This window comes from Ambystoma mexicanum, chromosome 3p (genome assembly GCF_040938575.1).
Source record: "Ambystoma mexicanum isolate Mex_15411 chromosome 3p, UKY_AmexF1_1, whole genome shotgun sequence".
In the NCBI taxonomy this organism is placed as follows: Eukaryota; Metazoa; Chordata; class Amphibia; order Caudata; family Ambystomatidae; genus Ambystoma; species Ambystoma mexicanum.
The window spans coordinates 201,978,802-201,993,494 of NC_090925.1; the positions used below are offsets into that span (position 1 = coordinate 201,978,802).

A 14,693-nucleotide genomic window follows, 5' to 3' on the forward strand; every position below is an offset into this window, starting at 1 on the left:
GGGGGGGCGGGGGCGAGAGAAACCACCCCCAACCCACCGACCCCACCAAAATAAAAATCACTGCTGGGATCCACAATAAATGTCCATTTCAAGCACAAACTATAGACTCATTAGGTTTGGGAGCTATTTTTGGTTGGGTTTCCATCCCTTACCTGGCAGCAAGGAGTTTTTCTAAACTTAAGAGCGCGCCGGGGAGGCGCGCACCTCCAATGGCCACTGTTGGTAGAATTAAATAAATCACGTTTCCTTTTTTATATAATTTAAGTCAGTTTATTATTTGAAACATACATAAAATATGTCAATAAATAGCCATTAAAAACAAGAACACATTTTAAAAAGAAACTAACGCTTACCAAAATAAATGTCTTTCTACATATTCAAAAAAAATGGATGTTGACACGGACATGTTACAGATTTAGCGTTGCTGTGCGTACTCTCTACCCTCCATTGGGTCCGCTGTAGTTTAGACCATATAGGCGCTCATTCACTCCCTGGGCACCCATTAACCTCCTTGGGCACCCATTAACCTCCCTGGGCACCCATTAACCAGAGGATTTCTTTTCGATGGATGCCGCCCGTCTTCCTTTTGCTCGCCCACTGGCTTGCCAGAATTTCTGCAGACCGACACAGAAGAAGGATTGCAGAGCTGCAAAATCTGCATGACCCCACTAACCTGGTTTGGGGGGAAAATCGCTAACCACATTTTGTTGCAAGTCACCGGCACATTCATCTAAAAAGGATGCATTTTGTGCATTCAGAACACAAAGTCCTCAATTTCATCTCCAAATTGCCCTGAACCACATCTCCTGCCCAGGCAATGCATGGCTGCGCTTTGCTTTTTCAAACCTTCAAGGCAGTTGATGCTGGAGTTTTTATTGAGACTGAAGTCTATGGAAGTCTCCCTTTTATAGATGCAGTTGCACGGGCAGGATGATCCAAACACAAGTCAATGGAAAACGAGGATGCGGGTCTGCTAGGGGTGATCCATTGAAGTCAGCAGAAATGAGAGGTGTGGGGTATCCCATCGAGCTCCATGAAGCTGCAACCCCCCTTTTTTTGGAAGGAGGCGAGGGTGACCCTATTGTAGTGCAAGGCATTTCGTGTTTTTAAGAACCACCCCCCAATGAAGGAGAGTTGAGAGGTTATGTCAAACAGAACCCCGTTGCAGTAAAAACAAGTCAACTGTGCGTGGTGTGTTGCTCCCCACCGGAAGTACCGCCCTTTCGCTGCCCAACGCGAGTCAGTGCGGGGGTTTCTCTCAGCCAATAGACGCCCTCACCGAAACTGCAGGTATCTCGTCAAGGGGGGCGGCAGTGGCAGGCTCTCGATCTCATGCGTGCGGTGGCCCCCTAGGGCTTCGTGGACCGCCCGCCTGCAGAGCTGCATCAGCGGCCGGGGCTCAGCTGCAAAGAGAAGGAGACATGTGGTGAGTGACGCAAGAGGGTTGCCATGACACCGCATCAGCTGTAGTGCACCTCGCGCATGGAGGGGCAGAATGCATGCTTCCCAGGCCCACCCAAAGTGTGAAGTCCTCAAACATGCCTGGCAATGACGGGGGGAGGGGGGCGAAGATGTCAAGTCGCAGGGCCCACAGTGTGCACCAGCCACTAGCCAGTGCTAGGTACGGTGGGTGGACTTGTGGCGAATGGGAAATGGCAGTAGATACCATGGACGAATGACCATAGTAGGTGCGGGGCTCCTACTATTGACTGCCCTTTCTTTTCCAAGTGCCGTAGGAAACAGATGCAACTTGGAACCCGTATATATATATATATATATATATATGTATATATATATATATATATATATATATATATATACACTGGATTACTAACCAATTGTTTTAGTTTAAAACATTATTTCAATAGATACATGCAAAATATACATCAACTGACAAATAATTGATTGTAGACATACTTAACAATAGCAGAAAATAAAGCGTCAATAATGGACGGTCAAGAAATGTACAAATAACCACCTTGTGTGGAAAAAGTAATACACAAATACATGAATGACTAAATGTGATTCCTATGACGCGGCCCAACATGTTTCAATCCCCTATGTGGCTGATGGGATTTTCTTCAGGAGCTGTGATATGTGGACAGTGCAAGGTGCCTAGCAAAGCTGTCTTTCAAAAATGCATTTCGAAAGTGGTTCTGGTGAGGAATTGCATTTTAAGTGTCACCGCCAGCCAACAATTTCACAAGAGGCTCGTGATCCTTGTCTGTGTATGGGGGTTTCTCTGCCACGTTATGATGCCGGTACTCTGTAGGCAGGTCTTACAAGGACGTATGGTCTATGTTAATCTGTGGACGGGCTTCATTCGTTGAGGTCTGGGTTTCTGAAGCCTCCGGCATACTACATGAACATTGAATGAGAAACGGCATGCTGTGCTTGTGTAGAATTGAGATGACGAGTGGCTTTATGGCTGGCTAGAACATTTTGCAACTTGAAATGTTTACACCTGGGATAGTGACGTAGTTAAGAATAAAAAGGTGCAGACTTCTCTCACCAATGAATTTCGCACTCATAATCTACCAGGAGATAAGAAAACAGGTGGTTTTATAGGGAGTGGGACTCGACACAGGAGAGAAGTGGAACATTTGCTTTGTCTCGTAAGTGGTTCTTTAGCACTACCTAGCCAGTGGTAATATATAGAGCTGCAAAGGTATTGTGTACCTAGCATACATTATGACGTGTGCGTGTAGCACCATATAGTGAGGTTACGTCATTTTGTCTGAGACGGCACGGCCACACCACTTCGTTTTTTGCTCATAATTGCCATTTTGGGGTCAACTAGTACGGTAGCCATTTTGGCTGACATGTTGCAGCTAGATGTAGCCATTTGTTTCATCTCATAGGTAGCCCTTTCATGCCAAGGAGAGCAAAAACTAAAGAGCGCTAAAGCACCACCATTTTTTAAAATGTATTTATTTGAATGTATAATGCACACAAAGCGGCCCAGGGCGCTGTTACACAGAAAGTGACAGGAGCAGCTGTCTGTGGTTCTTGGTTACATTGTACCCATTGCCAGACAGGCGAGAAATACAATGACATAAGATGGTAAGTAAAATGACAAGGGGCGTCGAGAAGTGCTGAGATACAGTCAGTAAGATTGAGGTAACAGACAGAGCTAGTGAGGGCAGGAGTCCTCCTCATGGATGCAGGGTAAGTTCCTAAACTACAACAACATTGGCAGCATCCAGCTCCTCCTGTGAGGGCAGAGAGTACTGGAGGGGGGGGGGGGTTGCTAGGCAGAGTATTGCGTGAGCTAATTGAAGAGTTCCGTTTTGAGTGATTGGTGGAAGGCTAGATGGGATGTCTCATTTCGAAGGATTGTGGGGAGGGCGTTCCAATACAGGAGCAAGGAACGTGAAACAGGCCACTCCTGCTTTGGCCCTTTTGAAGGTGGGGACTTTGAACTCATTGTTTGTGCTCAAATGCGTTGCCAGCTAGTTGGATACCAGCAACAAAGCAAACCTTCAGCCATGCAGGCTGCCTCTTGACAGGGGCACGTCGGCCCAACAAGCTCCTTTACACAAATCCGAACCAGTTGGCTTTGCCAATGCTTTAATAAAATGTGATTGCGGATTACTAAAGGCACCAGTGATGTGACTGATGAGCTGAAAAAAAAACATTCCACACAGATTGGCTGCATGTTTGTAAGGGGGGGGGGGAACTGTCTACAGCACCTTTTCCCATTGTGACCCACTGTCTCGTGCACAAACACACGCGATGCCCACCCCACCGACTGCCTCACGGTGTCGAGCCGTTCACTGTACCTCACATTAACTGCATTTCACTCTTTGTCTCCCACAGCGACCACCTACTTCCTTGCCAGCCTTTCACAGTGACTGCCCGCTTACTGGGCAGTCTGCACGGTCTGTATTGCAGAGTAACCGTATAAATCACTCTGCCTTTCACAATGAGAGACTGACTTCTAAAATGGCCATCTCGTCGACCACCTACTAAACGGTGCATCTCACAGACCCCATAAAACGTAGACTGCTCATATCACTCATATGAATTGGTGGGGTACCACACAGCTTCTTGGGGTATGCTGAATGGCTCTCAGTCAGAGACTTCATTACACCGTCACTCACAGTGATGGCCTTCCAGGGGCACAGACTTCTGATTTTCCCGTGGGGGTGTGGAGCAAGGCTGGTGCCAGCTACAAAACAAACAAAAAAATCCCACGCAAAGCATAGGGACTGTTAGGCAGATGGCCTTTCTTGGGGGTCCTGGAGCACCTGCGTACTCGGCGCCGCTGCTGCCAAGCCCCGCTACCACCCGGGAGCAGGGATCTAGTACATTGCATTTTATGTGGAACTTACAATCGAGAAACGCCAACAACATTTTGCCCATTATTTATAACCTCTTGTGGTACAGATGTGTCCTAATGTTCATTTAAATATTGTGCCAAACAGAGTTAAATTCACATAGGTGTGTTTGTTGTGCATCATTTGGCCCGGGGATCCAAACGTAGCTCCCAGTAGCTGTTGGCGTCAAGCTAACCAGGATCTTGTAGGATACAAGCAGGAGCTAAATCGCACCCAGATCCCCGCAATTTCAAACCCTGCCCAGAGTGACTGCCTCATAGTAACAGGCTCTCTAGTAAATCGGCTCTCCGTGAAAATTGATTAGACGCAGGTCTCGCGAGCCTATTACGCTGCCCGGCTTCCCATTACGTTAGCGTCATGCAGTCAGTTTGTCCGCTCTTCGTTTTTGGTGCATATGGTAGCACTTTAGCGCAGATGGTTTTTGTTGATATCTGAACGCCTCTGCCAGCATGTCTTGGCGCAGGTACGAGAAAATAAAAGAAGACTGCAGAGGCTTGTAATTTGTGGAGTCTTAGTCACAACCACCATCCCACATCTTCGGTCCCTCTCCTCCTGGCGCTACTCTTCACCCTAGTCCTTAAAGTCGTCATCGTCCGGCCTACTTCTTCACCTTGACCCTAGTAGGCCCGACACTGGGGGTGGAAATGGCAGAAGAGGAGAAGAAAGAATGAAAGGCTGCCCGGTGAGCTTCATGCTAGATTTTTGTTTCGTTTTCCTGCATAGCTCATGGATATGGGAGTGGCAATTCTATATATTTTGGAACTTGGGACTGGCTTGGTTTAAGGTGTACAATAAAAGTGCCCCGTTTATGGACACTCCGTCCCCTGCACACCCACACCGCAAGGCTGAATAATCCACTCACAAACATTCAAGCAGTTCCATTCATATCTAGGTTTATATAATTCCCATGACAACAATACACTCCCAGAAGATCAACCAGTCGATCTACGCGTTTTTGGGACCCCCGACCCTCAACGGAACAAACATATGGGCTATCTAGCATCCCATAGAACAATTTACATTCAAAAAGCATATATATATATATATATATATATATATATATATATATATATATAATACTTTACCATACTCACAGCCCTATCATTAGTTACAAACCAATTCTTCCACTAGGTCCCAAGTCAAGTCCCCAGTTCTGAGTACACCTCATGAGCCGGTGTATTCAGAAATTGGGACTTGAAGGGGGAACATTTTTAAAAAAAAAAAATAAAGTTCCCCCAAACGCGTACAGTGACTGGTTGACCTCTGCAAAATAAAGAAGCTTTGAACAGAGATCTTCTGGAAAGCGTACTGGGGTCAGAGGAATAACCTAAGGGGACGGGAGTGTCCATGAACTGGGCACCTTTGACCACTTTGCGTCAGGGTTGGGATACCTCCCCTGCACCCAAATGGATTTATGAACCGTTTTCTTTTGTATAGACGTTTAGGTGTGCATTGCTAGACATGTTCTAGTTCGTTTAAGGTATGCATGCAAGTTAAAGTCCCTTATTAAATGTGAAACTTGCAGGCCACGACCAAGTACAGCATAGGCGACCGAGTACAGCATAGGCGACCGTTGTCCCAGAGGGGAATGCTGCTCTAATCTTGATCAGCCAGGTACGGGCTTCAACCAGAGGAAATTTGTGGCAAAAATGTCACCTATATAAAAATAAAAAAATAATGCTGTAGTTTGACCCGGTAAAGGTGTACCCCATTATACCATTTAAGGAGTCTGGGGGTTGCAGGGATGTCCCATGCATCCTTTACATGGATTGCAGCGCCAAAACCACAGCCTTTTTGCCGCAATATTTTGTAACCACAGCCGCGATTTTAACACATGGAACCCATGAATGTTGATGCCGTCCGAGCACAGGCATGGCTGGTGAACTGGTGCTGGGTCTTGGCATGGCAGCATTCTCATCTTGTTGCAAGCCATGGTTTTCAAGCAGTGCATGCATGTCCTTTTACACACGTCTCATCAGGTCTCTTTATTTAGGAGGGCTACACTGCGACGATTGGTCTCTACTGTGGATGGAGAGGGGTGGGCTCTGCATCCCACATGGTACAGAGATGCACATTGTATAGGCATTGTGCATCCGCCGCCAATGAAACATGAGAGAATAGTCACCTGAGCCTGCAGAGGGCGGCTGCTCACCGAGAATAGTCACGTGACGGCCAGCCCTTCAGCTTGCATGCTTTTTGAGCTAGGCTTGGGCTTTATGGGCCGACACAAATCCATGCCCATCGATGAAGGATGCAATGAACCATGGCCGTAATTTAAGGGGGGGGGGAGACAGGGGTGTTTGTCCCACCCAACTTTTATGGCACTCTATTTTGTCCCCATTCATTTGGCTGGGGCACCTTTTCTTCAGATGTCATGTCCCCCTCAACATTTTCAGCAAAGTTACTCCACTGCAATGAACAACTGTAAAAACCAACGCTATTGGCTTGGTCAGTGCTGGCTGGTCCTTCTAATGGGATCGCACAAAGTAGTGTCATGCCTGGCACTGTGCCAAGTGAAGGCACAATTCCAGGCATTGTGGTGGCAAGCCTGGGACAGACCCCTTTAAAGTGGGGATGCCGACCTGTAATCCAGTTCATTTCAGAGGCTTCCGGATGTAGGCATAGTGTGCATGTAAGAGTACCCCCACCCCCCCCGCCTCCCCCACTACCCCCTCCTCCCTTGGCCGACCTTACCTTTCTGGTGTCCGATGTAGCGGATGCGCACCTCGCACTGGCCCCACACTGCGCTCACTGCCGGGTACAGCGTCTGCCCCTTCAGGCCATGGAAGGCCGTGCCCAGGTACTCCCCGTCCACCACGAAGCCCAGCCTCCCCTCCTCCATGTCCAGCACCAGCACCACCTTGTCTGGCAGCGTGTCCATGGCCTTGCTCGGCCAGGCCGCCGGGTAGTGCTCTCCGGGTCTCCTCCTGGCACGGTGGCACAGCTCCATCCGGCTCAGGTTCCAGCCCCAGGACTCGGCGTTGTCGCCCAGCAGGCTGGTGTAGCCCTCCGTCTGCAGCAGGGCCTTGCGCGTGGCCACGCCGACCATGGCGTGCGTGCCCCGCTGGCTGCTCGGCCAGTGGATCTCCCAGGCGTGCAGGCCGCGCGAGTATCCGCGCAGCCCGCGCACTGCGTCCGAGAACTGCGCACGGGGTTTGCGCCAGATGACCAGGCCGTCGTCCTTGACCACGAGGTTCTCCGAGCAGTCCCTGGCGTTCCAGCCATTCTGCAGCTGCTCCTGGAGGCCCACGGGATCCCGCGACAGCAGCTCCGACAGCCCGTCTGGCGGGCTCGGGTCCAGGATGCGGGGTGCAGGCGGGGGCTGGACGGACAATCGTAGGCCCATGACGGGAAGCGGCGCCTCAGTCTTGTCCTTCAGACGATATTTGCCGGCTTTTCGTTGCCGGGCTGGAGGTCCCCAAAGTGACTTCTTCATGCAGTGCCTAGAAGACAAGCAGGAGGCAGTGAGAGCTCTAAACTGCATCAGTGCATACAAGACAATTCTGAGAGATAAAGGGTGTACACACACAGGCACGGACTGGCCTATAGGGCAATGCCCGAACCAAAACCACAACATGCTAGTGTGGGCTAGTATTTTTGGTCAAAGCAGGCCACTTTTTTGCACCATGTGCGCAAGTTAGATAAGTTACTTCACCATGCGGCTAGTAGATTTGAACACACACACACACACACACACCCACCCCCCCCCCCCCCTCTTTAGCAAATCCATAAAGGAATTGTACGATCGGACCAAACAAAAAGCGAGGGTTGTGGGGGACACCCCTGCAGCTCCTGAATGTTATCTTTTTTTTTTTAAAGTAAAAGGAATCTCGGGCGCCGGTTCCCGATCACGGAAGTGGCGCTGCAGGGACTCAGCGTGTAAAAAAGGTAAGTAGGGTTTGTTAATGCTGGGGGAGTGTTGTGGGTATGTAGTGGTTTTGAATGCATGTTTGCATGGGAAATGCGCGAACCTTTTGTGCCTCACAAATTTTATCATGCACATTTTTTCGTTAAGGACTTTTCCGCGACGGAAAAATCACGCAGATCCTCCATAAACGCAGCGCTTCCATACAGACAGTGCTTCTGGACAGCGACTGCATGAATGAAGCTGGCTGACCTTAGGAAAAGTATGTGGCTTAGAACAACCAGGGCTTTAAGTCAGTATGAAACCGTAATGCACCGTTCTATGAGCCATTAGGCTGCTGTGTCCTGCAAACATGACATGCGGGACACAGCAAGCCATTTCTGCGTGGTGCATTCACGCGCAGTACAGCTCCATGTACTGAGCAGCTAGTGCTTGCTTACATATACTAACACCCAAAGAATTACATGTTTCAGTGCTTCAGTTATTGTTGGGGTATTATTGAGCGCAAACCTAGCTTGAGGAAACAGACGCTTTGCCATCATAGGGGGACAATCAATTTAGGGAAACCTCAACATCCTGGCACGTAGGTCCCTGCACCTTGTTGGCCACGGCCAACCGGACCTCCGCCCAAAGGGCCAGCGCTGTACCAGAGTGTGCAGCTTTGCTTGGAGTAGAATAAAAACAGGATATCTGAAGATGGAATGCAAGAAGTGTCCAGGCGTGGACGAAGGACTGCAAATATCCAAGGAATCTTTGAAAGACTTGTGGGCACTGTCAGGGGCTTAAGTGGGACCCTCCAAATGCTGCCCTTGAGCTGGGGCTCTCCGAGCCAACTTCCCCCACCACATAATGAAAAAGAAACGAGGAGTGGCAACACTGCTTTTTCTAAAACATTGAGCACAAAGTGAACTTCTCACATCTCATTTATACTTTATTTCATCTACTTGCAATACATCGAATTTCCATACAATGAATCTCATTATATAATTGTAAATTCGAATAGAATACTCAATGAATCTCCAATATTTCCATCTTAAAACATTTCATAACATTGGGGTTAAATCTTAGAGCTACACAATCCTAAAAGTATTCCTGAACTTTGCATTAATTTCGAGTTCGATATATACATTTAAAACTATTTTAATACCAATGTCCCTTTTCTAAGATCTGGTAATCATATACTTAATCCCATTGAATCTACTTTCCACCAATTGCCATTGGGTAAACAGTGCTTTATTTATTTAGGGAAAAAGACTTTCCACTTCCATTCTATGTCGTACACAAATCTCCCAAGACGTTTCAGGTACAGACTTCCCAAACCTATACAGCAAGTTAAGACGCGTCCATTCATTTCAATTAAGTTATCAATTCTACATATTCTCTTATTACCAGGTATCCCCATTCTGGGTCACGTGACTGCAAGCAAGGGTTTGTAGATTAAATCTACTAAGTAGTAAAATAAATCGTCTTAACTTAGGTGAAGGATTTTATAAATATAAGTGTTCTTAGAATAACCAATATTCGATTTTAAATGTGTCTAAATTCGGATCCAATCACACAGACCCAGTTTATAGACAAGTTGTGCAGGTAATTCATGGAACTCTAACATCCAATCAATCTCTTCAAATAAAGATATGTTGATGTTTCTGAACTTTTCCAATATGTGCACACCGGAGGGACACATCCCCCCCCAAAAAAATTCAACATGGGGCACATAGGCTCTTTAAAAGCCACAATAAAAAGGATCCCGCACTTTGCCTGAGCATCCCAGATGGTGACATGTTGCTTCCATTGGAACACTGCGCTATGCCTTGTATGCAACGGCAATGTTTCTAGCCACTTCAGATCACAAATATAGCTAGCTTCTAGTAGGACGGCCCGTTGATAAAACATGACGACACCTTTGTGTATAGACTGCCATACAGTCTGCAAATCTTTCCGTAATTTTCATCAGATCGAGCCGACTTCCCAGTAACTAATATTATCTTCTTTTCTCCTTTTGCCCTTCCATATCATACCCCAAATATTTGTAGGGGGGTACTCTTGTGTATTCATTTTCTCCAAGTTTCCCCTCTAGTCCATTGTCTTGGGCAGAAGTGTACAATGGGCCCATCTACATTAGATTCAGGCCCCATTTGATAGACAATCCTGGCTACGCCTCTGCCACAAAAGCCCTCTTTAGCCCAATGGATACACAAGCAGCACCTCCTTTAAAAGTGTATTGCCTACTTGGGATTTGAGGCTGCTCCAGACCCTCACACCCAAGTATTGTTATCACGACTTTAGAGCTCCCCGCTCACCCCTCACTCTCCTCTATATCTAAAGGAGAGGACTAGTAGACGTGGCAGAGTGCTGGTATTCATCAAAGTTAGAAACATTTAAAGAACAGGAACGAAATATTAAAACCTCAAAAACTAAAATAATTCAACTCCGGTTTCAGCACCTCAGATGGAGAAACTCAAGATTCGTACGTCTCAATTGTATTCTATCCTTCTAATGGCAAGACTTCAATATGTTGCAAAGATCAGACCATGTAATCTCTATATTAGTTGCCCCTTTGGAGTATTACTAAACACCTACGAAAGTATCAAGCTGATGGGATTCTAAACAAGGGTCGATAGTGACATCTACTGTGCTAGAGTCGTACTGCCATCTGTTCATTGACTTGCAGCCTCAGAGGAAAGCGGGTAGCATAGCCCGGGCTCGAGGGCATGTTTTTGAAACTGCCGGGGCCGAGCCCCCGGTCAGCCCAGGTCCACTTAAAAGCCCTGACAGCATCAGACTGTTGAAGGCGTTGGGTCTCCATTATACAAATTGCGGACGGGGTGGTGGGCGTCACTCCATATGAAGGCACTTTGCACTTGAGATGTGGGACACAAATCCTTTGGTTCCTCATTGCATGAACGTGTTGTGTCCGCGAGATAAGGGCAGTGAATGAGAGTGTGGGTGGGGGCCTGCCTACGCGGGGGTGGCGTAGGAGCACCCACAGAGGGATGGTTAATGCTGATTGAAAGATGACATTGGAGCCATTTCATTGAGTTGATGTGGGAGCTTGTGAGGGAACTATTGCCTGGCGAGGAACCACTCAGCAGTGTTGGACTACGTTGAAGTGCACTGGCTGTGGGTCACTGGCGTTGCTAGGGGGGGGATCTTATGGGGCTATAGCCCCTGGTCTTTTGGTTGTAACATGGATAGAAGCTCAGGGGGCTACAACCAAAAGGCAGGACAACAGTGGGACGGTGTTGCCCAGCAGGAGCACCATCCGGATTCCGGGTCACGCGGGTAGGCCCTCGGCATGCTGCGCAGCACCAGCAATAACAACACAGGAGTCTGTTCTTAGTCAACGGACAAGCAGGAACTGGCTTGTCCCTTTTATTGACTAGGTAACCATTGCACATGTCCTGGGAGCTACCATGCTGCCAGGAGGGGTGACATGCAACAGAAGTGGCTGCGCAGGCCGGTGTTAATGGACTGTATTGATAGACCTGGTATGCAACCAAAGCACTGGCAGAAAAAGAAGGCATGGAAGCACCGATTGGAGTGCGATGTTGCATCTCAGCCTTGGGGGTGGTGCAAAATGTAGGGGTGGTGTAGAAGCCATTGTTTCAGCAGGTGGCGTAGGAGAGCTGTCATTGGCTTACTGATGCGGACTGCAGGGAAGGGTGTTGGAGCACTGGCTATTAAGAAAGCGCAGGAGTGTTGGTTCTCTGTCTGAGAGGGATGTGTAGGAATGATGGTTCTGGGAGCGGTACACTGCAGAGCTTTAAGTGCGCCGGGTCTCAGACCTAGCAAAAACACAAAGAACCCTCCACGAGTGCTATTTTAAAGGCCATTTCAGCGCCAATAGTTGTAGTTCAAAGCTCCCCCACCCTCTTACTGCGCTCAGTTTCGCATGCGAGCTTCTGTTGCGTGCCCATACTTTCTCTCAGGAGCTGGAGGGCAATAACACTCGCGGCGAGGACTCTGGTCGTTCTACAAGCAGAGTGCGCTGGAAAAGTCGAGACACTCGACCACTCGCTCGTTAAAGCGCAGGCTCCCTTATGCAACACAATGTGTTACACGGAACGCTATCCTCTGAGCAAACTACAAGACTGTTGCTGCTAAAATTCAGAAGCTTAAACGAAATACTATACCAAGCGTGCCTCCTCGCTTCTTGGGCCATGTTAAAGCCGCGGACCTGCGCCTTTCCACCCCACTCAAGACAGTTGCATCTGTGTGGAGTGTGGGGTGAGGGGCCAGGGTCTGGGTGATGGGACTAGAGCGTTGGCGATGGTGCACCGACTGTGGGGGGCAAACGCATGTTGACAGTTAATGGCCTGCGTGGGGCTCGGTCGGTGTTAGACTGGCCGTGGGAGATCCTGTCGAAGGAACAATTGTGGCAGGGTTGTATAGCAGGGCTTGGCTTTGTGGATGGTACTAGGTACTGTTGCATTCGTGCAAGCCCTGTGTGTGTGTGTGAGGGGGGTAGGAGCGCTGGCGTAGGATGAACAGTTGTTGTGCTAGATAGTGTGGGTGCCTACCTCTTCCCTTTGCTCGAGGCCACACTCCCCCGAATCGGTCCTTCCTTCTCTCCGAGTCTGGTGTCACCTGCACTCCCCCAGTCTGCGTTCACACTTCCTTGGTCACGCCTCTGCTCTAATACAGCGGCTACACTGTGTAGTACGGCCTATCTGCTCATGTATATACCTGCCCTGGATCCGCCTCCACGGGGTGGTTTGGCTGGCTACGTGCCCCGCCCAAACTATTAAATCGGGAGACACAGCTCTAGGAATCCCGCCTGGGCTCCGTCATTACATCACGCGTCAGGTCACAGGATCGAAAAGCGCTGGCAAAAAGAAACGCCTGTCATGTCATTTACAGTGCCTCGAAGCTGCAAGTCCCTGGTAGCAAGCACTATAAAACACATGTTATCAGGGGAGACTGAGCATGCCATGCACTAGCTTTTCTCCTGTCCCCAGCCACATCCAACCCACGTCCCGATTACTTTCTACAGACTACAGTGTAAAAAAATGAAAAGTATCTCCGAAGGAGGACTTCCTTAATGCGCTCTTTAGGTATTCCTAAATTGACCAGATGACTCCATGCCACCACTTTTACAGTCGTTGGTTTTCCTTTTGTTGTAGCTACTTAAGTGAAAGTGCAACTACAGTTCCCAGAATGCACTAGATTGCTACGTGGAACCATACTGAAACATAGAATCGCATTGACCGGGAGTTACCTGGGCAACCTTGCTACTTCAGCGTGTGCCTATACAAATCGCGATATTAACGTAAGCACGCCTTCGCTGCAGTCTAGCGGCGTGCGTCATCTGACGCACACGCCCCGCGAGCTCCAGGAACTCTTTCTTTTCAGAGGCCGGGGATCCTCACTTGGCCGCATTCCTGGTTCGCGTGAACTTGTCAGTCTGGCCCCGCCCAAGGCTTTCGCGACCTGTGCTCATTCCGAGGAGCCACCTGGGCCAAATGACTGTCGCGGCCGGGTTGAGAGAACAATGCATGCCACGTGAGGAGACATGCCCGTTTTAGAATCTATGTGTTGGGACTCCTCGCGAGATCACGCGGGCGAGATTTCGAGAGGAGGAGTCCCCACACACGACAAAGACCCAACTAAATCACAATAGTGTCCTGTCATTTGTCCAGGCCGTCACACTATGTCTGTATATCGTAAGTGAAAGGACACTTACTACATATCGCACCCTCAAGGTTGCGTTTTACCCCACCCCCTTCTCCATGTCCATTTCAGGGCTGGTTTGAGTCCACTGCACTCTCCCACTGTATTGTTCTCCCCATGCCCCTGTCTTGCTACCACCATATCTTCTTGCCAAACTTTTCTGTCCCCTCTCCATCTTCATTGAACTCTCTAGTTGCTTTTCTGAAGTGCCATGCATGCTATTTTACGTATATTCATACCACGCACTATCATCACCGTAGTGGTCTCGTGGCAGATATGAAAGAAAGGGGGGAGGGTGAGGGTGTGTTAGTAGGGTGACCCGACATCCGTTTTTTTCAGGACTGTGTTATAATGGCTCTTGGGTGGAATTCTACCTTGTAGAATTCCGCCCATGCTCTGATGTCATGTTTGCTTATGTTATGGTTCTACATTCGAAGAGGACGATTAGCAGTTGATCTGGAGAGCTGTAATGTAGGCTCAGTACTGCTGGGCTTAGGCTGGTTGCCAATAAAGAAGCCTCACTTACAACCCTGTGTGCCTCTTTTCTACATTGGCGACGAGGGCAACCAGCCTACCAACCCACGTAGCCTATTTCGGCCCAGCAGTTGCCCATGTTTTCCCCCTGAAGGGCTGCCTGATCCTAAGGTATTGTCCGGGCCCCTCAGGAGAAGAGCCCTCCAACTGACGCTGCCCGCGAAGCAAGGGAGTGAAAGCAAGTTTCCCCTGCCCCTCGACTTCACCGGGCAGCCTGCCGGGCCTGCACTCCACAGCCAGGACGAACCTGGTGCCCCGGCAGCAGCGAGTGTTTGTGGAGGAGG

General features: G+C 48.8%; 1 protein-coding gene across 1 annotated transcript; it reads right to left on the minus strand.

The window, feature by feature from the left end:
• Positions 1-242: 242 nt before the first annotated feature.
• Positions 243-12,865, minus strand: SPSB2 (splA/ryanodine receptor domain and SOCS box containing 2). The gene is made up of 3 exons (XM_069650640.1): positions 12,726-12,865; positions 7,035-7,783; positions 243-1,403 (listed from the first exon to the last, which is right to left on the minus strand). The coding sequence occupies exons 2-3, from the start codon at positions 7,774-7,776 to the stop codon at positions 1,276-1,278; spliced, it is 870 nt and encodes a 289-aa protein (XP_069506741.1). The 5' UTR covers positions 7,777-7,783; positions 12,726-12,865; the 3' UTR covers positions 243-1,275.
• Positions 12,866-14,693: the final 1,828 nt, after the last annotated feature.